Source organism: Synchiropus splendidus, chromosome 19 (assembly GCF_027744825.2).
Source record: "Synchiropus splendidus isolate RoL2022-P1 chromosome 19, RoL_Sspl_1.0, whole genome shotgun sequence".
In the NCBI taxonomy this organism is placed as follows: domain Eukaryota; kingdom Metazoa; phylum Chordata; class Actinopteri; order Syngnathiformes; family Callionymidae; genus Synchiropus; species Synchiropus splendidus.
The window spans coordinates 15841360-15864390 of record NC_071352.1 but is presented as its reverse complement, the minus strand read 5'-3'; the positions used below and the strand labels follow the sequence as shown (position 1 = coordinate 15864390).

The 23031-nt window shown below is 47.8% G+C and overlaps 2 protein-coding genes across 9 annotated transcripts; both read right to left on the bottom strand.

The window, feature by feature from the left end:
- Window positions 1-691: 691 nt before the first annotated feature.
- LOC128751450 (neurabin-2-like) lies at window positions 692-15509 on the bottom strand. Of its 5 annotated transcripts, none has more exons than XM_053852456.1 (15): window positions 15402-15509; window positions 11612-12021; window positions 11330-11532; window positions 10897-11220; window positions 10168-10788; window positions 6260-6392; window positions 5141-5261; window positions 4957-5061; window positions 4762-4897; window positions 4547-4687; window positions 4416-4469; window positions 4223-4354; window positions 4060-4157; window positions 3863-3989; window positions 692-3431 (listed from the first exon to the last, which is right to left on the bottom strand). In XM_053852456.1, exons 2-15 carry the CDS (start codon window positions 11955-11957, stop codon window positions 3378-3380), a joined length of 2595 nt encoding a protein of 864 aa, XP_053708431.1. In that variant the 5' UTR covers window positions 11958-12021; window positions 15402-15509; the 3' UTR covers window positions 692-3377. The 5 variants fall into 5 exon arrangements, with proteins under 5 accessions (XP_053708431.1, XP_053708434.1, XP_053708433.1 ...); XM_053852459.1 differs by having other exon boundaries at window positions 3893-3989; XM_053852458.1 differs by having other exon boundaries at window positions 11636-12021.
- Window positions 15510-16401: 892 nt separating this feature from the next.
- Window positions 16402-22401, bottom strand: carhsp1 (calcium regulated heat stable protein 1). Of its 4 annotated transcripts, XR_008413217.1 has the most exons (6): window positions 20670-20790; window positions 18042-18146; window positions 17736-17844; window positions 17531-17653; window positions 16663-16884; window positions 16402-16586 (listed from the first exon to the last, which is right to left on the bottom strand). XR_008413217.1 is itself a non-coding variant. In XM_053851804.1 (5 exons), exons 1-5 carry the CDS (start codon window positions 20671-20673, stop codon window positions 16722-16724), a joined length of 504 nt encoding a protein of 167 aa, XP_053707779.1. In that variant the 5' UTR covers window positions 20674-20781; the 3' UTR covers window positions 16419-16721. The 4 variants fall into 4 exon arrangements, 3 of the variants coding, with proteins under 3 accessions (XP_053707779.1, XP_053707781.1, XP_053707780.1); XM_053851804.1 differs by having other exon boundaries at window positions 16419-16884; window positions 20670-20781; XM_053851806.1 differs by lacking the exon at window positions 20670-20790 and adding an exon at window positions 20884-21001 and having other exon boundaries at window positions 16424-16884.
- Window positions 22402-23031: the final 630 nt, after the last annotated feature.

Sequence of the window (23031 nt, the reverse complement as noted above, 5' to 3'; positions counted from 1 at the left end):
TACGTCGGCGTAGTACTTTAGTAATTCAAATTCTGCTTCTCTTGATGAAATACGAGTGTGTAGTCCGCATGCGCACATTGGTATTTCAGGACGTAATTTCCTGTCCACATGCGCACATGGGTGTAGCTGCTTGACACATAAATTAGAATAAAATTGGCTACGTCGTATTTCATCAAGAGAAGCAGAATTTGAATTACTAAAGTACTACGCCGACGTATTAACTGTATTTTAACCCTATTATATATATATATATATATATATATATATATATATATATATATATATCACTACATTTGACTTGTATAACAATTCGTATATTTTAACAAGATTTCAGATAAAATAATTGGATCTTTCTGTGCAATTTGCATGCAGTTTTCTATCTTGCCTACGAGGTCTCAATTAATATGAGTATAAACTCAGTAAATTACGTCTTGAAATACCAACGTGCGCATGCGGACAGGAAATGACGTCATAAGCAAAACGGGATGAAGAAGCAAATAGGGCAGTGACAGTTGGGATCAAAGTCATTTTTGTCGCGACATTTCTCCCTCTTGCCTGAGTCAGTGGTGACAAGAGAAGCTCTCCAGCAGCTGCAATTGCATCCTGAGCCAGTAGAGGGTGACAAAGCCGCGCGTCTCCTCCACGGCCATCACTGTTCGGTTGTCTGCTGCAGCCCCACCCCCAAAACACATCAATGAAACGGTTTTTCTTCATCTTATTCCAGGTTTATTTAATACTTCTGACCGACAGCAGTTGGCTTGGACAAACAAGATGGCATCCACTCTGCGAACAGACACGAGCATTAGATTGTCCTGCTCTTCTTTTGTTCCACACAAGACCGTCTTTCTCTAACAACCAATAGATTACGATTTATATATAAAAAACAACATTTGCTCCAAAGAAATGCTGTGAGATTTGGATGATGGAGCAACGATGAATCATACAGACAAAAGTTTCACCAGTAGTGCGTTTGCTTGCATCCAGTTTTGACTCCTAGATTCTAAAAACCGTAGCTGCATGAGATGGAACGTTTCCATGACGACACACCGGTTTTCCCCTAATTTGTTCCCACCCTGAGCTTCGCGCGACCTCGGAGTTCCAGGCGGAGGAGGCGACCTCTCTACGGCGGCGTTAAGCAAGGCACTAGCGCCCTCTATTGAAACGTCAGTTGTGAGCGGAAAGTGTTGAACAGTGACGAGGGAAAGTGTCAGCAGAGAAAGGCCTCGACTGCAAACCTACAATCTGTAACAGGAGCGTGAACAAGTGCTACAATCCGTCGTCTTCCGGTCGTGTTTACATTTCCCAACAGTTTATTCTGGATTGTCTAATTTGAGGAAGCATTCAGTCGTCCGTTTTTCTGGAAGTTGAGCTCGGATTCGGGATTTTTAATACGTTCTTTGAGCCACGAGAAATTCATTTGACTAGTTCAACGGATTTGAGCGTTGAAATAAAAGCAACAAATGGAAATGATGAAAATGACAAAAGAACAAGAAAAATGTTGAGGGAGTTTCCTCGCCACGTGATGACGGGGGTCTCAGCTAGCAAGCATCAAAGGCGTCTCCAGGCAAAAGCAGCATAAGAAGGCAAAGACTCCCGTTTTCACATCCAAATTAAAAATAATGACCTACACCCACGACCGCTGTTTATGGCTAGTTTTTCCGACACAAACATTCCAGATGTTTGGACTTTAAAATTGTGTCCATGAAACACGAGTTTTGTACAACACTTTGCAGTGAAATACTATCGTTTCAATTTGGCAAAACTTATCGTAAATGCTGCTTCAAGTCCCACCTTACAGATGTATTGTTGGCGTGGCAAAATTACGATTTCAAACCTTAATTTGGAGGTGGCAGATGTTTACCATACCTGCCATAATACTGATAAAACCATATTTTACATTGCTAAGTTTCTGTCTGGAAATTGTGTATTAGCATGTTTGATGTAACTCTAGTTTTCCTTGTGTTAGGCCACAACACAGACACGTACGCGGATAGCGATTTGCTGGTGATTCGTCTTGAATTGTTAGCATGCAACTATTGGCCAGGTAGTGTTAATGAAGCTACAGCTGGAATGCTAACCTATGCTTGGCGTAAAAATCCCCTCTGGTGACACATGCCGCCGTTTGCCGAAAAGCTAATCGCAAATACAGAAATAGCTTTGTTTTTCAGGCCAAGAAACAAGGACATTTCCCCAGAATGTTTCAACATAGAACAGCAAAGCCAACACTTTGTTTCCCATGATGCTTCACTGGCGGGTGTTGAATTCCTGAAGTCACCTCAGGGTCTGATTGTGTCTCCTTCAGTTGTGTATTGCTCACTATAAGTCATAATACTGGAACAGGACCCTTTGACCCGGGGGTGTGTTTACATGCACACGCTCGTTCACAGCAAAGGCTTCGAACTACAGACGGCAATGGCAAAAATGTTAGTCGGTCAATTGTTTTCGGAGGTTGAAAATCAGCAGGTCTTTGGGGCCACGACAATGTACGCAACAGCGCCCTCGTGTGGTTTAAAACCTAACTGCAGGACGTATTTACACAGGAACACGTCAATCTTGCGGTTTTAAAATCGAAACTAAGAACCATGAACTTTCACTCAAAGACCACATGAATATATTCTTTTTGTAATGAGAAAATAATGTAAGTATTTTTTAAATTTTATCAATGGAGACTCTCATTTCATGTGAGAAAACACTGTGTGAAATAATATAAAATAGAACACTCAAAATGCATAAATACGATTGATTTTAAAAAATAATTTAAATTTCACCACTTTTGATGTGGCGGATTCCAGCGTATGCCATAACCACATGAGGGCGCTGTTGTGACTCTTTCCATTCAAATCATTTGACATGACACTGACAACTGGAAGCAGGATTTTCTCCCAGTCGTGACTGAGTGAGGACAAAGTGCACGACAGCGGGTCCCTGATCTCGACTCTCCTGAATTCAGGATCCTCGTGTGCATGTAAACACACGCTAACACCAACAAATACACCCATCAGGCGACTCACACCCTGTTTGCCAAAACTGCGGGTACAAAAAAGAAGATGCTCGTCCCAGACTTGGTGGCGAATATGTACAGACCACGTCGGCGACTCTTGTTTTCAGAGGACTTCAGTTAGTACAAGTCTCCCACACGTCCCTCAGACAGCGTGGGTTCATCCTGACGCCCCCAAATGGAGATCTGGATGGACGGGAAGACGCGATGAGGACGGAGGGCATGTTGGAGGTGCAGGTTCAGGGCCTCGGGTTTCCCGCACACGCCTCCTCGTTCTTCTTGTCCTTCCAGTTAAGATCAGCGTGAAACAATCCCTGTGAGAGTGAAGGCAGAGCTGCGCCACTTCCTGTCTGGACAGGAAGTGGCGTGTTGCAGCGGTCTAGGAAGGGTGGGGGGTCTTCAGGGCATCCACTTTGGTCTCCAGGTCTGAAATCTGTCAGGAAACAAGGTGAACTTTATGAGGCCATCACTGAAAGATGGAGTCCATTTTTAATACTTAGTAAAATTGTCTTCCGATTAGATGACGAGTTTGTTTTAGATTTTTTTTCTCTTTTTCACATTTCTGTTTATAAATGATCTTCAATACATTTCCTTCATATTCTTCAGTTTTTCTTATTTTTCTACGACTTTTTCTTTACCCAAACAAATTGCATTTTTACCCAAAAAGAGTTTTTAAAATGATCAAAAATATATATTATATATATTTTTTTTTTTCTGGTTTTAATTTTAATTCTGTTTTAAACTTTATTTATATCAATATACACTTAATTATGCCTCACTATAAAATATAGCAGCGTTTTAATTCAATATTTGGGATTTTATTCCATATGGCGACACATCAGAGATATATGTTCATCACACAACCTCCATGACTCGTGAAGTGATTCGAGGCACCTTCTCCTGCAGGTCGTCCGTCTCCTCCCTGTGTGTGGCCTCGCACTCCTCCTGAGCTTGACGCTGAGCCGACTCCTTCTTCAGAAATTCCGCCTCCCTGTGACACAGACACAATCGCGTCAGCCCTGACTCTCCCTCACGGTGGCGCCGATTCCCTCGGCCCTCACTTTTGCTGGTACTCCTTGATGAGCCTCTTGGCTTTGCTGTACTTCCTCTCCAGGGTCTGGTACTGGGCCTGGGTCTCCTTCAGGTGCTCATCCACTGCCTGAAACCAGAGCCAGGTCAGTTGGAGAGGCTCCACCTGGGCGCCGGGGTGGGCTGCCGGGTCACCTTGCAGAGCGACTGAGCCTCCAGCCAGTAGCTCTCCAGCTTCTCCATGCGCTCCTTGCTGTCCCGGATGTTCTGCTCCAACTGGGCGCGCTCCATCCGCCAGCGCAGCCGGTCCTGCTCGGCGTGTGCGAGCTGCAGAGAGAGGCGGGTCAGACAGAGATGTGGTCGGGGTCAAACAGCGCCAGAGTCTCACCTTCCTCTTCAGCAGCTGGATCTCGGCCTGAGTCACGGCGTGTTTGATCTGCAGCTGCAACACCACAACACAGACATGTCGGACCTTCTGACTCATGACACACATCTGATGCCACTGATGCCACCACACACCTCTTTGAATTTGTGGGTCAGCTTCTCGGGGTCCAGCTCCACCGGAGACAAGTCCTGGTTCTCAGCCAGGTCAAAGACCTCGATGGAGTTTGGGAACATGGGGCTGATCTCCTCGTCCTCGTCTGTGGCGTATTCCCCCGTCTGCGGAGAGGTCGGAATTAAGCGCTTCCTGCTGTGACCAGCGGAGGGCGGCAGTGCTGCATGAGTGACGTCACCTCCTCGTCCTCGTCCATGTACTTCTTGTACTTCTGCTCCATCATCTCTCTCTGCCAGCGCTCCTGCTCCAGCGTCTGCTGGATCAGCTGGGCCACCTCGCTCTGCTCGCCCGGCTTCTCTCGCCCGATCATGAACCTGCGGCGCCGAGACGCTGGTCAGCGCCGGACACAGCAGCCACACGAGCACTTACGGACCTGACGGTGCCTGACGTGTTCCTGAGGACAGAGGCGGCGAAGCTCTGCGTGACACCGACCAGACTGGTCCCGTCCACCTCCACGATCAGGTCGTTCACCTGGATCCTGGGTCACACCAGTGACATCACTACCACACGGCTCTCGGACAGGAAGCTCTGAAAGGAAGTGTGTGTCTGTGTGTTACCTGCCGTCCCTCTGGGCGGCGCCGCCCTCCGTCACCGTCTTCACAAAGATCCCGAGCTTCTCCAGACCCATGTCGGCTCCCGCTCCCATGCCGATGATGCTGATGCCCAGACCCTCGCTGTCTGCTCTCACACACACACACACACACACACACACACACACACACACACACACACACACACACACACACACACACACACACACACACACACACACACACACACACACACACACACACACACACACACACACACACACAGTTAGTACACTCCCATATACAGTAGATCTATGTATACTGCGACCAAGAACAGTAACACACAGTAATACTACAATGAAATCCTCTACTACTCGTATGCCACCATTAAGACCATGCATATTACCTCATCCTGTACCAGCCCTACACAGTACTACCACCACATATATGTCTACACACAAGTAATTACTATGATTCATACTGTCATGTCCAGTACTACCCATTTAATTTACTTCAAGAAAAATGCTGCTTCTATGTACCAACAACTCTTATGCTCAATATACAGTACTATGACAGCTACCTCATGCAGTACAGATATTATGTGTACTTTCTCAATAGAAAGTGTCACTATTTTAAATGATACTAGTACTTGTCCAACAATGTATCCGCTTCACTACGGCTAAATAAAACTATTGCCATGAGACCCTTAGAAACTACAACTCATGTTATTGTGTCTCTGAGGATTAGCAGTACTGATCCATCTCAACAACCAGTACTGCCACAGTGTACATGGCAACAGCTACTACTGCATCTATGATGTATACAGCTTCTGCTACTTTTATGTCTAGTTTGCAAGTACTGCACTTTCAACATACTTTGCTTTTCCACTGTTGGTGTACCATCAGCTACTACATGTACAGATCAAGCGACAACTACGATGTTGTTTACAAAGCACCTGACCAAAATAAACATGGTTGTGGGCATGGCTGGAGGAACGGAGGGTTGTTGGTTCAAACCCATTAGCTCCAGACTTATTAGCAGCTAGTTTGGCTAATCCCACAGAAGATAATCCCGTAAGCAGATGATGAAGTCGAGCGTGGACAGACAGTTCGTGACCGAAGCGCGCGTGTGTGTGTGCGTGCGTACCTTTCTCCAGCTCAACAGGAAACAGGTCCAGCTTCTCGACTCTCTTCTCCAGCTCGTATTCGGCAGACGCCGCCATGGGGTCGACGTCATCGTTTCGGCGGTCGTAGTCCTCGTTGGAGTAGGTGGTGAAGACCTTAAGGAGGGAGGGGTGAGGTCAAAGGTCAGGGAGGAGCTGAATTATACTTAGAAGCTACAGGGCTGTGTGTTTTGGTGCACAGAGTAAACACTGATCCTTCATTCACTGGCTCATTTCACGTTTACTGGATGGGTTCACAGACCCCCAGTGAGTCTCCTCAGTGACCAGCTCTGTGGTCACACCATCAGGTAACCATGGGAACCAGAGCTGTCCAGTACAAGTCTGGCAGCGACACCGCTCTCGGTGCTGTCTGCTGGATATGCTAATGTGTGTGTGTGTGTGAGATGTACAGTGATGAGGCCGAAGAGGTGCAGCTGTGTAGGAGGATGTTGGTTGTAATGCTTTCACGCTGCAGCTAATGTCCTCAGAGAGACACACAAGAAGAGACTTGCACTCACACTTTCACACCACAGACAGGATCAGACTCGCACACCTTTGACATAAACACACACCTTTTAAAGTGCAGAGGAAAGTGGAACACAAACACACTGGCAGCCTTTGCATGTAAACACACAAGAGACATTCACAGCCAGAGCACCACACTCGCTGGACGACTTCAGCACACGCACACGCACACACACAGACACACACACACACGCACACACACACACGCACGCACACACACAGACCTTGATTGTTAAACAGTTTCCTGTTGTCACATTTCCTTCCTGTTGAGCAACCCTGAGTGTGTGTGAGTGTGTCAACATAAACCGACAGACAATCGATAGACTTAAACATACACACAAAGCTTTTGAGTATCAGGGAGCAGCAGCAGGAAGTTGATGTTTAATCTCTGATAATCTCATCTGACAAAGTCTTTGTCAGATTAGATGTAAACAATGTCATTGAAGGTCACTCAAGTCACCTCGCGTCTTTGTTCACGACAGTCCGAAAAGAGCTTCCTCTGACTTACTTTCATCTTGAAGTGAAAAGGACAGCGCCCCCTGACTGCAGGAGGACTCTTTCTCAGACGGTATATTGTGAGAGCTACTTTCCAAACATGCCACAACAAGAGCTAGGCGCCGATAAGAGACGGTTTCCCACACTCACATTACATCACATCACATCGAGCTACTCGGCTACATGCTAGCTTAGCGCGGCTGTTAACCGCATCATACAGGTGTCGTCGTCCAATCTTCTCTCCAGTCATCGGAGTTAGCTGTTGACATGCATTACATCCAGGGAATAATTCAGTTTTCTGAACCGTCACGTAACGTGGTAAAAACGTCTTTACAGCATCAGGTGACTGACCACAGACTCTGGTCGTGTGTGTCAGAGTGTGAAAACAAACACACTCTGCAGCCACACAGGGACGACTTTGTTCACAGCTTGTGCTCTGCAGCGCAAACGATGCCTTCAGGTGCATGTGAATGTAAAGTAGCACGCCCCAGATGCTCGCCTGCGTCGGCGCGGACCAGCTCTCGCCAATATACTGAAAAAAATAAATCATTCGATTTGTTGTTTAAGTAAGTTTGTTTTTCCAAGTGGTGGATGGTTGTTAAACATGATTCTGACCACTGAGGCCAGAGAAGATTTTTTGTTTCAAAACCACATATTTTTTTAAATGTGTGCTATGAATTATTTTACAAACAAGCAGTTTTGTGCACTGAAAATGTCTTTTTTGTGCCTCAGCATTACTGCTCAATCCTGCCTTGCACAGTGCGCCTAAACCTACCCTCAGTACTCTCTCATGTGCACGAAACTGCCTCCTGTTGCACAAAAACACTCAAAGCTGATCTTTTTTTATCAACCATGACTGCGTTTTTGCCCAGAAATCTGTCTGTTTTCTGCTCCATGCTGCCTCAAGAGTGTCTTGTCCACACTCAAGAACATCTTTTGTCCTCTCAGAATCCTTGTGTGTGTGAACTAAACTGTCTCCACTGAGAGAACTGAGGGCTGAAAACATCTTTTGTGCACTGATGACATTTGAGCCCTTTTCTCAGCCAAAAAAAACAAGCGGATCAATGAAGCACAGGACGTGTACACCTGACGCTGCCATGGCGGTGACCCCCCCTCGTGTGTGTGTGTGCCCAGTATATCACCAGCTCTGTCACAGAAGCCATGCATGCAGCCACAGCGCTGCTGAAATAGCTGCTCTGTGGTGAGCGAGGTCAGCGGCTGCTGACGTCAGAGGACTAGAAGAATGTGTGTTTTTCTGCCTCTGACTCGACAGCTGAAATAAACGTGTCCTCACTCGTGATCAAGTCATGAGTGGGGACCACCGTGGAGGGACGTGTTCACATACAAGTCTGTGGAGGTGATGCAACGGTGTCAAAGGTCTGAAGTGGTCCACACCAGTTGCTTTGATGGGGAGGGGCCGACCCTTGTGGGGTCATCAGGTTGGGACAGTGTCTATGTTATGACACCTCATGTCTCACACGTTAACCAGACCCACAAAGTGGACCCGTAACCTGTGTCAAACTCGGCTACGGATGGTGACTTGACCAACAAGTCATGCCTGGTGACCCACAATCAAGTTGCACAAAACTACTTAAACATAAACAAACCCATCAACAGAGTCATGCTTCATAACCTGAGGCACTGCCCCCCCCCCGACCGTCATGCAAGTCATCGCTTCCGTTTGTCTGTTGAAGTCAGTGGCTCCTTCCGGCGAACTACCTTCACATCATGCTCTCAGACACCCTCACATGCAGTGGAAGAGCTCTGCTGCTGTCGTGCGACGTGTGTTGACAGGTTTCACAACCCACACACTCATTCAGCCGTGAGAGCTTCCAGAGCGGCTTCTTTTAAAAACAACGTTCCAGCCAGTCAGCAGGAAATGCTGCGGTGGAATCAAAGCACTCAGTGTGTGTGTGTGTGTGTGTGTGTGTGTGTGTGAGAGAGAGAGAGTGTGACTCGAGAGCAAAACGCTGCTGAAAGAGGAAGTCGCAGAGTCTTCTCGCTCATTTCCATACTCTTAATCTCATTCGAGCTCCGAGACACACACACACGCGTGCACACTCCATTCAGCTCCCCTGGCGTCACAATCTAATTAACGACATGGTTTGTGTGCTAATTAAAAACACAACATCTTAATTAAGACTGTGACAGTCCTGAAATATGAATATTCAAGCAGCAGTCATTGAATTTTTGGACAATGCCCAGCCGCTTAACTGGCAGTAATCCAACTGTCGCCTCCCTTTCATTAGCTGTGACATCAAACTCAGCACTGCTCTGATTGGCCGCTCTATTACATGGTAGTAAATCGATACTCCAGCGTTAATACGTTCCCAGGTTTCAAGGGACATGACTCATAGCCAAGGTAAGTACACAGGTCAAGATACGTACGGTGACCCATGTGATGAGGTCCCTTTTAAACCAAGGTATGTATCATCCCTGTACATTGAGATGTGTCTTGTGAGTCATGTGACCCATGTGATGAGGTACTTTTGACACTAGAGTAGGTATCTTGACGTATAAATCCAGAGGTGCCTTTTGAGGTATGTATCATGAGTTGCATATCGAGGCATGCGTCGTCATTCGAGTATCGAGGTTATGTATTGCCACCATATGACTCAGGGTACCTCTCATAAGATACATGTCATGAAATGCATTGGGACGACGACATCAAAACCCAACATCTGAGGTATCAACCTGCAGCAGCTGACCTCATTGGTAACCATGAATCATGTGTATCGTGTCCCAACTGTGGTCCAAGAAGTGAGATGCTGCTGCTGCCAGGGATCTGGCGTGATGTCAGGCAAGGGGTCACGAGCATGTGTGAAGCAGGGCATTGATGATGTTGGCAGTGAAAAGGTAAAGACAAGGTCACCTTGATGGGGTCGCAGCTGAAGCGGATTTTCCTGTTGGGCGGCACCGGGTCCTCCTCCTCAGGCAGACCGGCCATTTCTGAGCAGCTGCTCTCCGGCTGGTATGCTTCCTCATCTTCCTCGTCGTCTTCATCGTCCAGCTGACTGCCCCCAGAGTCCTCCTCCCCGATCCCGCTGTACGCGCTGATATCCACCAGGTCGCCCTCTGAGTAGTCCTCCTTCCTGGAGCCGTCCTCCTCTTCCTCGGTGCTCCTCTGAGCATCAGCTTGTCTCTCGTCTGGGGATGAACCTGGAGGCTCTTTCTCTCCGTTCTCCAGCGCGGTGTGAATCTCGGCCTGCACCCGCTGCTCCCCGTCCTCCTTGCTGGCGTCAACAACCGCACTGGTGTCTGCCACCGTACTGGACCCCCTGTCTTCAGTCGCTGCTGGCTGGACCGACTCTAGTTTGGTCTCTGAAGGAGAAGGTATAACAGGCACTGGGGACAATGAAGAGTGGGTGCTCGTGGACGTCAGTTCTCCATTGTGCTCCTCAGTCTCTTCACTTGTTACTGCTGCTCCTCCGATGCTCGAATCGGTCTCATCCAGCGAGGATGCCAGCTCCTGGTTCCCCTCACCTGGAGGGACCTGAACGATGGAGAGACTTTGAACATGGTTCTCAGGTAGCAAAGACTCACACCAGAATAAGTTTCATCACGGAAATACGCTACCAACTGATGAAGCTTTTCTGCTTACCGTCTTTCCTGCCAGGCCAGTTTTGGCTGGAGGTTTGGGCTTCGGTGCGAGGGCTGGACCGGACCGGCGGTTTGGGAGGCTCTTCTGCACACCGCCCTTCTCGAACGCAGCACTGAGCTGACTGACGGTTGGACTGACGGCCTCACTGGGGACAATAGGGGCGGTGGATGCTGGAACAGGGGCGGGGATGGGCGCGGGGGGGTCATCTAGCCGGTCCAAAGCCTCGGTAGAACCGTTGAAACGTGCAACAACGTCCAGTCGACTGTCCTGGAATCCCGAAGCGCGTTCTTTTTTTAGCAAGATGCGATTGGTGGCTTGCTTCTCCTGCAGGAAGGATTGTGGTCATTATTCTCATGGAACCAAGCATGCTAGCTAGAGCTGCAACGGGTCACCACTGATCTGTGAGCCATGTGACCATGGCGTGGTTCCTGACCTGCAACGTCCGCTGCTCGAAGATCCGCCGGGTTTCCTGCAGTTTGGAAAACCCGCCCGACGACCCTTCGACTCCCGTTTTGGTGTCGAATCGGTTGACCCGCTCTGAGACGGTGCCTCCGAGCTTCAAGAGGGCACTGTGGTCCACGTTCTCGTTGAGGCTGGACGCCCTCGGCAGCGACAGTTTGAGCGCCTGATCTTTACCTGACAACAGCAAAGTGAAACTGTCATGCTAAACATTTGCTGCACCTGAATCTGACACTGGAGATGGGTTTTAGCTCACTAAAATTCGGTGTGATAACTTTACCGATCTCTTTGGCTCCGTCCTCCTCGTCCCCGGGCGACTGCATCTGCATGAACATGTTCTTGATGCGGTGAACGTTCGACCCGTATTTCCGCCCCCGCCCAGTGGGCCGGGGCAACAGCGCCGGCTTGGAGGACGGGTCATAGCTTCCGTTAGCGGCGCTGTTGAGGTGGTCGGTGGCTTTCTTCAGCGCTGCCAGTCCTGCTTCATAAGCGTTACGATGTGGAGAGGGACTCCGCAGGTTGGCACTCGCTCCGCTGCTGGCGCTCCCACCACCGGAGGCGCCGCTGCCCCCGGTGGCCGCGGGAGGTTCAGTCTTCATCATGCTGGACGAGTCAAAAGTCTACTGGAGACAAAGGCGGCAGCATGTCGGAGCCTTCGGTCACCTCCTGCACCAAACAATAGGATTCTGTATCATGTGACCTTTACATCACGAGAAATATTTAGGAAGATTTAAACACCAATATTATGGTTTTTTTTGTTTGGCAGCAAACAAACAGGGCATGAAATAACAACCACCCAAAGCCTCAGTCTCAGCAGCAGAGTCGATATAATCTCATTACAGTGATGACGAAGGCTGATTCATAGCTGCCTCTGAGACTTAGATGATGAGGGTCAGTCAATTACAATCATGAGCACAAACTCAATAAAATAACGTGGTAAAAAAAAAACAGGCAGAAGGTAAAACATAAATCTTTTCATGAAAAAGATTAATTTAAGAAGAAACAATGTCAAAATTCAGTCAAATGCAGGAAACAGGAAGTGAACATCTGGCATCTTATGCTTCAAAATAAAGGCCTGAGGTAGTTGCTGCTTGTCTGGCAGCTCCCTGGTCATAATCTTAATTACTTAAACTCATTCCCCGATATGTTTGAAGCTGGAAAACGGACACTTCTGGCTAGTCTCCGTGGCAACAAGGGAAACAATTAAAATTATTGATCAGCTGCTTCAGGAAATGCACCCATGACTTCACCGCCGAAGCTGCCGACGCTAGGAATATTTAGCTACATACAGGATGAAATAATTTCTAAAGAAACTAGTAGTCTATATTTAGTGAAGGATTACACAAACACAGGCACACACTGATCTTGTGATACAGTGTTGCCAAACAGGCGATTCTCCGACAGTCATGTGAGGAAATCCGTCACAGACCTTCAGAGAACAAACTTGAGCACAGACACATCATTCCTATTTCAATGTACTTATTCACAAAAAAGCAAAACACAAGAACAAAAATTATACAAACATGCGGAAGCGTAATGGCCGCCAGTCATGTGTCAGCTGAAAAATTCAAATGTGGCTTTTTTTCTTTAATATGGCAGAGACAGAATGATTGTTTTGCAACCTCGGATAAAAATAGCAACACAGTTGACGCCCTGTCGACCTGCAGAGACTCAGAGTTGGGCAACAGTTTGACTTGTGCGTCATGTAGTCACTTCAGAAAATGACTTCCGACCAGCAGGGCAGCAAGACAGCCAGCCACCAACCAACACAGCTGTGAGTCTCCAACACCTTCACTCTCCTGTCAACTGAGTCTTTGTTGACTCTGGAAGCTGCCAACATCGCAGCACTGATTTAACGGTACACTTGTCGCTACACGCCTGCCAGCAGCAAAAACACATTCTTCTCCATGAGGACGAAGCTCGTGTTTGACTTTAGGGAGAAAAAGTGAAAGTGAGAACAGTCATGGCGGGTTTCTGTGCTGTGGCTCCACTGACTCCACCAAGTCATCGCTTAGGCCACGTTTACGGAATGAAACATGTTGCAAATATTATCTAATCTAAGTGCATCAGAGGGTTTATCTGACCATCTGTTTTCACAAGCATGTCACCATTATATGTCAATATCACAGTGGCCACTAAGTTTCACCCACACACTGAGTAGTTGTTCAGGAAAATCTATGACGCAAATATTACATAAAAAAGCGCACAAATTAAAAGAGCAATTGACAGTACAGATTAAAAAAATACTGGCTGTAGTTTCGATATCGTGCAACATTTACAATGACTGAATCACCTTGTTTTCATGAGTGGAAAAGAATGTGTATTTGGTATCACTGTGTCAATAGAAAAAAAAATTCACTGACTTGCCACTGTCGACTGTTTATGACGTGGTTGATCGACTGAGTTCCGCTGCGAGTGAGGCAAATCGTTTCAAATAAACTATTCTAGGGTATCTCACATTTGATCAGACAACGTTTTCCAAACTTTAAATCGGTCTCTTGCGGTGCTCAGGTGTAGCAAGAACAACAGTCCGTGTTGAAACAACAGTAGTATAGTTCCGGAGTTTAAAAAAATAAAATAAAATAAAACATACAATTATGTCAACGTTAAATTGTATTCGACTATATTAAAATCACAAAAAAAAAACAAAGCAAGGCAGCCCCGCGATGGTGATCTACGTCTGATCAATCGCACCGACCCCCTGAAGGAGGTGAAGTCCGACGGAAACGTCCACGCACATGCGTATTCTGAGTGTCTGCAGCCTCGAAGTGCAGCATCCTTGAACCCGAAAACACAGAAGGCACAGTATGGCAGCACAATGACTCCCGTCTATTCGCACAACAATCCGCATCTGTGCAGGAAACTCAGGCCCAGAACTCGGGCTTCCTCCACCACCGCGCCGAACTCCGTCGAAAACAGGCGGAATTATGAGCGAACGACGGTTCATGACGGTTCAGCAAAACAACCTGAGTGACAGCGACGTTGCCTCTTCCTGCGTCAGCCGTCAACACGGGGAGGGAATAATCCTCATTAAAGGGCTTTTACTGGGGAAAACGCACCTAAACTGAATGAGCAATGTTCATCCACAAAACACAGCCCCGAGATTTGCTGCATAACGATGCTATATAAACACAACCGACGGCAATATACAACTGACAACGCGTGCGTCAGATTGTGCCATTGCAGTCAAGATGCATTCAAAACACCGTGTTTTTGTTTTCCTGTCGCCTCCTCGTCAACAACTCACACACGCAACTCAGGTCATACACACAAATAAACCATCAATAACTCGTCATAGCAATAAGATACATGACATTAGAAAGCAAATGTTGCTGTTACTGCCAAATATTTGATTCATTTCGCCACGTAGATCAATGAATCTCTGCAAGAGATTTATACTTCATTGATACTTGGGGATGTACTTAAATCAAGTGCCACTACGATAGAATATGTCTCGAAAATCCTGTCGAAAGTGCGATTCGCGATGATAAATAACAATGACGCAAAAAATGCGCTGGCAAATATGCCCCAAACTCCACTTGAAAACACAACGTTTTCTGGAAAACAGCAGCCATTTGTAAAATGACAAATAAACCAGATGTTTTTAATAGCCAGAGCTAATTGCTACATGTCAATACCCGAATCGGGATGTAAAAAAGCCGATGTATTGTTGAGATTTAACCGTTGTTTATTGGCTAGAGTCTGAGAATTACATGTGATGACATGCCAACTGCTGTAAACACTCCTCTAAAATGGCGACATTTGCAACGCAGTTCGGCTCCCAGTGGAAACAGCAGGACGGGATCTCGGTCCGCTGGCTTTGAGTCGGGGAAGAACGGTGGATGTTTGAGTGCATCGCTGGTGAGCAGTGATGGCGTGCGGCCGGCCGGCAGGTTTAGGACCCAGCGGCCGCCGTGAAGGCCCCGCACGGTCACCCGCTGCCGCTGCGTCGCTTCCTTCCTGCAGATTTGCTGCTTCTCACACAAACGCCGCGATTGACGCTGACTCGGAGTCGAAAAGCTGTAAGCGGCTCCGAGGATTCTCACCTTATTTTCCAGTTTGACAGAGCGAGGCTGGCGCTTCGGTGCGGATCAGTCCATTGTCTCAGCTGCTGCTGCTGCTGATTCCTCCCGCGAGCTCGCAGACTGCCTCCCTCTGCTCCTCCTCCTCCTCCTCCTCCTCCCATCATCTGTTTTCTTCCATCGCTCTTCTCCTCCTCCTCATCTTGCGCCTTCCCTCTCCTCCAAACTTCACTCAAGCCTTCTCCCATCTTTTCTCTTCACTTTCATCTTCATCCTCCTTTTAGTGAATACCGGCACCTCAAATCCGTTGCCGGGCCGCAGGTGTCTCAGTGCCTTGGTAGATTTCATGTTCTCATGAACTTCCTTTGGACTTCCGCGGTCCGAAACATGTCCAAAACCTCCGAAGAACGACTGAGCCGCGGGTCTGTTGGGACTGTTAGGAAGTTATTAGTCGGAATCTTGAATGAAAAAAAAAAAAAACCCCAATCGTTTTATTTACCCTTAAAACAGCATTCATATTTTTGCTCTCTTTCTCGTTATAACAACAAATAATCTATCATAATAATAAATTATTCTTACTATTTTAACTGTGAAGTGAGATTTTTTGGGAGGATTCCAGAAATATTTTTTTTATAAAATTCCAACTTTTAGCTTTCTTTTGTTTGACAAGACAGTTCATGTTGAATACTTTACATTTTACAATACAATAGGACGGGGCTGATCCTCGTCACTGTTGATCACCACCGAGTCAGAGTCCATTGTTCTCAGCGGGAGGGGCAAAACTGATGGAGCCGTTTTTGATGCGGACTGATCGGCATCACCTCATCTCACCTCTCTGTGCTGGCCTTGTGTGTTTGTGTAACTTCTCGGCGACCCTCCGTGACAAATAAAGGCTCGGGAAGATTTTGTCATCGAGTTCAGTCAGAACCAGGCAACAAATCAGCTGCTGAGGAAGATCTTCGTTACACCGGTGGTTAGCACCACCTGGTGGTTTGTTAGACTCACTACAACAGACAAGTGAATAGAACTTGTTTTTGTCTCCTGGTTTCAAATCCAAACACCAAGTTAATGAAAACGTTGATGCTCCAGTTGAAAACTTTATTCAGCTTCAAATCACAAACACGTTGATGTCAGTCAGTGGGATCTGTGACGCGAGTCTGTTCGCTGACCTTGTCACGGCAGACTCTGATGCGAGTTGATCGTAGCTAACTGCATCGAGAGAGAAGCTCAGGCACAGATGTTACAAGTTTTCCTATGATAAAGCACCACGACTATTCAAACTGGCCTTTTCCAAACTGTGGTGAGCCACTTCAGGCGGGAGGGAAGCGTCGGGGCGTGCCGCGCTCAGCTGCTGACCACCTGCCCCGCCCAGGTCTCGTGTGTGCTCCCAGGCTTCAGGTTGGTGATGGTGACTTCCACGGCCTGCACCTTCTGGTGTTTGGGCGGGATTGAACAGACCTTGTAGCTCACCTTGTCGCCCTCCACAGGCACGTACTCGCCCTCGATGCTGAAAGATGCACAACTCTGGTTCAGTCAGCCATGCAACAACAGAACACACCAGCAAAACTATTTTTCATTCCACTTTCACAGCCTTTGATCCGCAACCGCCACTTCGACTGTTGAGAATCAAACCTTGGTTCGGAAATCAACGTCAGTTTCCTTTTAGACCACAGGATGGCAGCAGCGGACCGTGGGTTTGTCAAAGCGGCAATGCATGACGGTAAATGTGTTTTGGCCAACAGTGCGCCTTCGCTATTTTAGTCATGGATCAAGGACCTCGGATGGCTTCTTGAAACACGGTCATAAACATCAGTGTTTCTGTGCGTTTCATGTATTTGGGCAGCCGAGTTTGGCGTGTTGACAGACAGCTAACTTCAACTAGCATAGCTCAATAAAACACCACAACTGCATCAATATACACAGATAAATTGAGCATTTCAGTGCGTGTATCCGTCACAACAATCTCCTGTGTTTAACCGATGAGCAGCGTAAATAGACGTTGCCTCGCATTGCATTGTGGGTAATATAGGACAAACATCAAGACCTACAAGTTACATTCAGAAATAAAACAAGAGACTAAATTGACTAAAAGTTATGGACCACTTTCAGCGAGATAAATATTCACGACAGACAATATTGAGTCGAGCACTTACTCTGAGATGTGAACAAAGATGTCGCTGCCACCCTCCGATGGCGTGATGAAGCCGTGGCCTTTGGAGCGAGAGAAGCACTTACACACTCCAGTGAACGTGGGACCCTCTGCCGCCCGAGCCGTCCTGCAGCCACCAGAGAGACAGTGAGAAACAAAGAGGCGCTGTGCTGTGACCGGCAGAGCCAGAGGGAGGTGGGGTTCCTCACGCTGAGCAGGTCCTGTTCCTGCGGGTGGGCAGGGGGCTGGGGATGAGGTACCCTCTCATGGGGGACGGGGAGCGGTCTCGGTGTCTGGAGACTGGAGGCTGCAGAGACTCTGACAGGAAGCAACAGTCACATGACTACTACACCTGCTCTCACACTATTCATGATGATAACAAAACATACAAAAAAATAGGGGAAAAAATGGATTAAACCGACAAAAGAAAACAATGGGACAAAAATAAAATGAGGAAATGAGCCAACAGAAATAAAGCGAAAGTGAAGAAATGAACCAGGAAAGGCTGCGCTTACCTGGAGATCCAGTAGAGGTCAGTGGTGGGGTCTTAGGTCCAGACCCCTGGACAGGCATGGGCTCAGAAGACATGGTGGAGTTCTGGGGGGGAGACAGTGGGTGACCTGATGGGAGGAGAGGAGACAACATTGAGCGGTCGTGACCCTGCAAAACAATCGCAGGATCAACGACCTGCTGGTGACGTGCCGTCGCCACGGCAACGCCAATTTCGACAATGACCAGCATTGCTCCTGTGAGTCAGGCGAAAGGTGTGATGCACACTTCTGGCTGAGAGATGACAGCGGACAAAATGGATCACATGACCATCCACACAGGTTCAGACTCGCAACCGAAGAGTCGTGCGTGTGTCGTGTCTCACATCACAGAGGACTCTGACTCTCTAGTTCAGCGCTCGCAGAACAATAACACTCTGGCTGTGTCAGGGCCACGCGCACGCACACGCACGCTTGATTTGATTTCACTGAGGGGGAGCAGCGCGCTGATGTGATCTGGTCGGTCTGGACTGAGAGAGTCACGTTCCACACGTCGCTCTGAGGGCCGCTGGACCCCAGAGAAGACAAAGCGAGGCTCCAACATGTTGGTCATGTGACCCTTCATGGGCTGGTCAACTGTCACTGACATCAGAACTAGACAGATGCAGACCATGACAACTGGCTCAGCCACAACCCTGACTTCCTTCCAAGTCATCCACTAGTTAGCGACTCGGACTCGACAAGCTCATTTAGCTACACTGACCCGGCTGCTGGCTTTCAGCCAACTCTTGACTCGCTTGTTGTTCAACAGCCTTCCACATTTGGTCACGTCCAACCTTCTCACTTGACGGGTCAGTGACTTGTTTACTCACTTCTGCCACTTGAAACAAGACACAAAATTCATTCCGACCCCAGATGTGTACAAACAAGTGCAGCCTTAAAATAGGCGGCAGCTTGATAAGACGAGAGGACAGGTGTGATAGCACACTTCCTAACCTCACACACCCAACTGTTGCTTCTGCATGAGTCCTATCCGTTGTCAGAACATTTTCACCAGCTCACAGATACACAGATGCTCTTTACACTCGCGAAGAGAACAACAACAGCTGCGGTGAACAACTAAAAGCAGCTTTTCTTTATATTGTGTCTCTTTGTCTCACACATCAAACCAGTGTCCTATGGAACTTTCCATGAAGGGACTGAACCCTCCAGAGACCCAGCTGACACAGTAGATCCAAACCCAGCAGCGGGTCATTCAAACATCGGAGTTCTGTAGGAGCCCGGTCTGAGCTCAACATGGTCCTGGTGAAGATCCACGGACCTCGTCCGGAGCTTGAGGAAGACTTTCAGGCTGTTCTGTTTTCCGAAGAGACTCAGTCCTAAAAACATCAGTCAAGCTGCAGCACAAAAATAAGCTGTTTCTGGCTGGATATAAGCCACAGGTGCAGCTGTGGAAAGCTTCGTGGTTCACCTCTGAACATGGTCCTCGAACTCAACCATGTGCTGCGCTTATAGTCCATGAATGGCGGTTAAAGGAAGCCTTCGGTGTGAGCTGATCAGCTGGGAGGAGCCCCCGGGTCGGACCTGACATGACAGTGTTCCTCCTGAGGCTGTAGAGACTCGTGTGAGGAGTCTTTACAAGAGGCTTTCCTGTTGGCTGGTGCATCTCTGCCAGAATCTCCAACCTCCTGAACCGTTTTTGATGAACTTATTGTGCAGCATAACAATCGCACAACACAACAAAATGTTGACAAAATTTCCTTTCAGTAATGGATTTATTCCATGCGCTACAGACCAGTGAGGTCTGGAATTGACTCACTGCAGAGCTGTGTCCCAGCACAGGAAGCCCCTCCTTCAGCTCACGTCCTGCCAGACCAACCTGCTGCACTACAGGGGAACACCAGGGGCACAAGAGCCGGGAGTTTCAAAGAACATGTTCATCCTGTTCCTCACATCCTCCAGCAAAACTGACTGCAATCGGACGCTGCTGAGACGAGAGAACGTCTGCTTCAGGGCATCCACCAGAGACATCATGAGTCGCTGCTTCCATTTTAAATGTCTTTCTTTACAACTCATCAGAAATTGTGCAATAAATGGATCATACAGAGAGCCCCAGGTTGATGGGACAACAGGTTCTCCAAGATAAAACTCAGCGTCACAAAGAGAGCAGAAGAAAGCATGGACCTTAAACACTGCCACTCTTTTGTGTGCCGCTGCCTGGGTAACAAAGTCAGCGTGGGCGGAGGACCCGCATGTGCAAGGCCAACAGCGGAGCGCGCCCTTCAATGGGATGATTCACCCGCCCTGCGTCAATGGAGCCCACGAGCTGAGTGCTCACCACGCCGGCAGTGTCCTTCGCCGCGAGGACCTTCGTCGTCGCGAGAAAATTAGATCCCTTGAGGCTTCAAAACACGGCGGCGGCTTCTGGCAGCTGGTACTGCCACCAACGCGTCTGTGGCTCAAAACATGAAGCCAATGTTTTGATTCTTGGACTCAATACAAAAATACAAAAAAAAAAAAGAGTTTTGGGCTACTGGAGTTCAACAAATTGAAGTAAACACAGTGAAACTGCCAGCAGCTCATTAAAAAAATAATGGTTCCTTTGATCCTTCAAGGAGAACTTTAGTTCAGCATTGGGATTGAACATCAACTCACACATCTGCAGTGCTGGCTAGAATCCCAAGTCTCCTTCGGGTTTCTTCATCAAGATGAAATGAAGAGGCCCAAAAACCTCTCTTCTGCACTGCGATGTTTCCAGGTTGTCTGAGTGTGTTGCAGACCTCATGAAATGAAATTTCAACTACTGAGGTGAACACAGCATCAAAGCACAACAGCATTTTTGCTGAATGAAAATAGCGCCTGACCTGACCTGATAAGACGGTTGGCAGGACACGTCTGAGTCGGCGCGACAGTTGTGTTTTCCACGCCTGGAGGAGCTGCTTTTATTGTTCTACGACTTGCCTGGTTGGCGCGTGTCAGGAGGCGACCTGTCGGACTCACTACTGAAGCACCACCCTGAGTGACGAGACACACTCATAAGTCATTCCAGTCATTCTTCAGGTGGAATTTGGCCCCGAGCAGGAACAACAAGCAGCACAGCTCTCACTTGATGTGAACAGATTTTCTGTCTGTATTTGCACAAGAGCGCAGTGTGACCAGAGACGAATGGGTCAAAGGTTCATTAGCCGTTTCTGCTCCCAAGTGTTGATACAACATCTTTTTCAGAGCACCTGCTCTGTTGCTTTCCTTTTTTCTTTTACTGCCTCCAGGCGACTCCCCGCGGTTATTGACTGGGATCATGTTGCACAAGCAGATACCAGGCCGCAAAGCAAACTGGTTCTCTCCACTGTAAGAGGGTCGTAAAGACGCACCGTGGCCATTATGGCAACAGTAAAAGCTCCGACAGCCACATCATTCATGTCGAAGTTCAGCTGTGTCCTAGGGCAGTGGGCACTCGGCACACACACTGCTCTAAGTGAAGCACCGGACTTCCAAGATGAAGGGCCGCGTGGATCGACTCCGCGTCTGATCCACCATACTTCCACAGGTCAGGGAATGAATGTGCCAACAAGAAAACACAGTCACGTGGACTGCATCACTGGTGCTGTCACTAAGCGCTGACTCATGGCAGGAGAAAGATCTCAGGCCACAAAGACTGTGGACGCCAGGATGCACTGACGTTCCCCATAGAAGAGCAACACAAATGAATCGCTGCGAGGAAAGTTGGGCATTTGTTTGGAGACGGAACATCTTGTTCCTGAGACGTTTTCACGGAACATGCGAGACACTTTCCTTTATAGCGAGTCCATTTTCACTTCCTGGTTTTAAATGAACAACTTGCGTTGGGAGGGAAAACTACGTAACGCTGGGAGGGATTTCTGTGCTGTAGACATGTAAACATTTTTCGCTGTGTGGAGCAATAACAGGGCTCATGAGGACACTTTCTCCCTCGCGCACACGTCCGCGCGCGCGCGCACGAAACACCGACGCCAGGAAAGCGGTCATGGAACGTAAACAAGCGGAAAAGGAACGACGAGACTAAAGCGTCATTGTTGAGGAGCACAAACTCGTGATGTAACGACCCAACGGTCCAACTGTTGCGTTCAATTCTCCATTTCAATTCCAAAACTTGACGAGTTCTCACCCGTGGTGCGTTCACGGAGCAGCATCACTCACCTAAACTGCTTCAACTTGACCGCCAAAGCGAGGAAACCGTGTCCGAAATGTGCTCAAGTTGTCGCGCAAGTTGAGCGAGCGGGCTTTAATTGCTAGTTCGAAGCTCCAACTCAGCACGGCAGCCACCAGTCTCCGCCAGTCCGGGGAATTTGAATTAGCGTTTCGGCTTCTCTCGCTTTGACTGAATGGGCGTGATGGCCTCAGCGGTGACGTCATCCGCAGGCACATTTAGTACCGTAGTTCAGGTTCAAAAGCGCAGTCGAAACATCCGCGGCAAGTCATTTGAAGTCAACGGAAGTCGAGGTCATTAGATTTGATAGATGGAATGAGATTAAAAATTATATATAGAATACTATAAATAAAGTTATGTACGACGATATTTTCTTGAAAAAATAAACTTACATTTTCACCCAGGTCAACCAACAAAAAAACCTCACCATAATTATTTAACTTGTAAGAGACGCTTGGCTGAAAAGTCGGATTTTTTGTTACATCTAGATATCCGTCCAGTTTGTCAGAGGTTAGGTTGTGTTATTTATACCATCTTTTTATTCTGACGTTGTTCTTGTTTTTCATGACAATTAGAGCTGATTTTAATAAAAACAAACAAAAACTCCGGTAATTTTTCTACTTTGACCCTTTCTCTCATAAAAATGTTGCATTTGTATTCAACAAAAGTCAGTAGAATAAGTAGAAGCTGTTGAGGTCACAGAGGTGTTTACTAAATAGAGTCTCTTCTTATATTCGAGGAGCATCTGTCGTCCAGTGACGATGACTGTCGGCCACGTTTTTGTGGGTGAGTGGAACCCGAGGGCAAAGGCGACGGACCCAGACCATGTAG

What these genes read in the sequence shown, in the direction of transcription:
- LOC128751450 (XM_053852456.1), bottom strand. Translation starts at nt 11,957, where the DNA reads ATGATGAAGACTGAACCTCCCGCGGCCACCGGGGGCAGCGGCGCCTCC. An exon ending in GCCGCCCAGAGGGACGGCAG is followed by an intron (nt 5,062 to 5,140) that starts GTAACACACAGA and finishes GGTGTGACCCAG; the next exon opens with GATCCAGGTGAACGACCTGA. An exon ending in ATCAAGGAGTACCAGCAAAA is followed by an intron (nt 3,990 to 4,059) that starts GTGAGGGCCGAG and finishes TCTGTGTCACAG; the next exon opens with GGAGGCGGAATTTCTGAAGA.
- carhsp1 (XM_053851804.1), bottom strand. An exon ending in GACCTCTACTGGATCTCCAG is followed by an intron (nt 17,845 to 18,041) that starts GTAAGCGCAGCC and finishes GCTTCCTGTCAG; the next exon opens with AGTCTCTGCAGCCTCCAGTC. An exon ending in AGGAACAGGACCTGCTCAGC is followed by an intron (nt 17,654 to 17,735) that starts GTGAGGAACCCC and finishes TGGTGGCTGCAG; the next exon opens with GACGGCTCGGGCGGCAGAGG.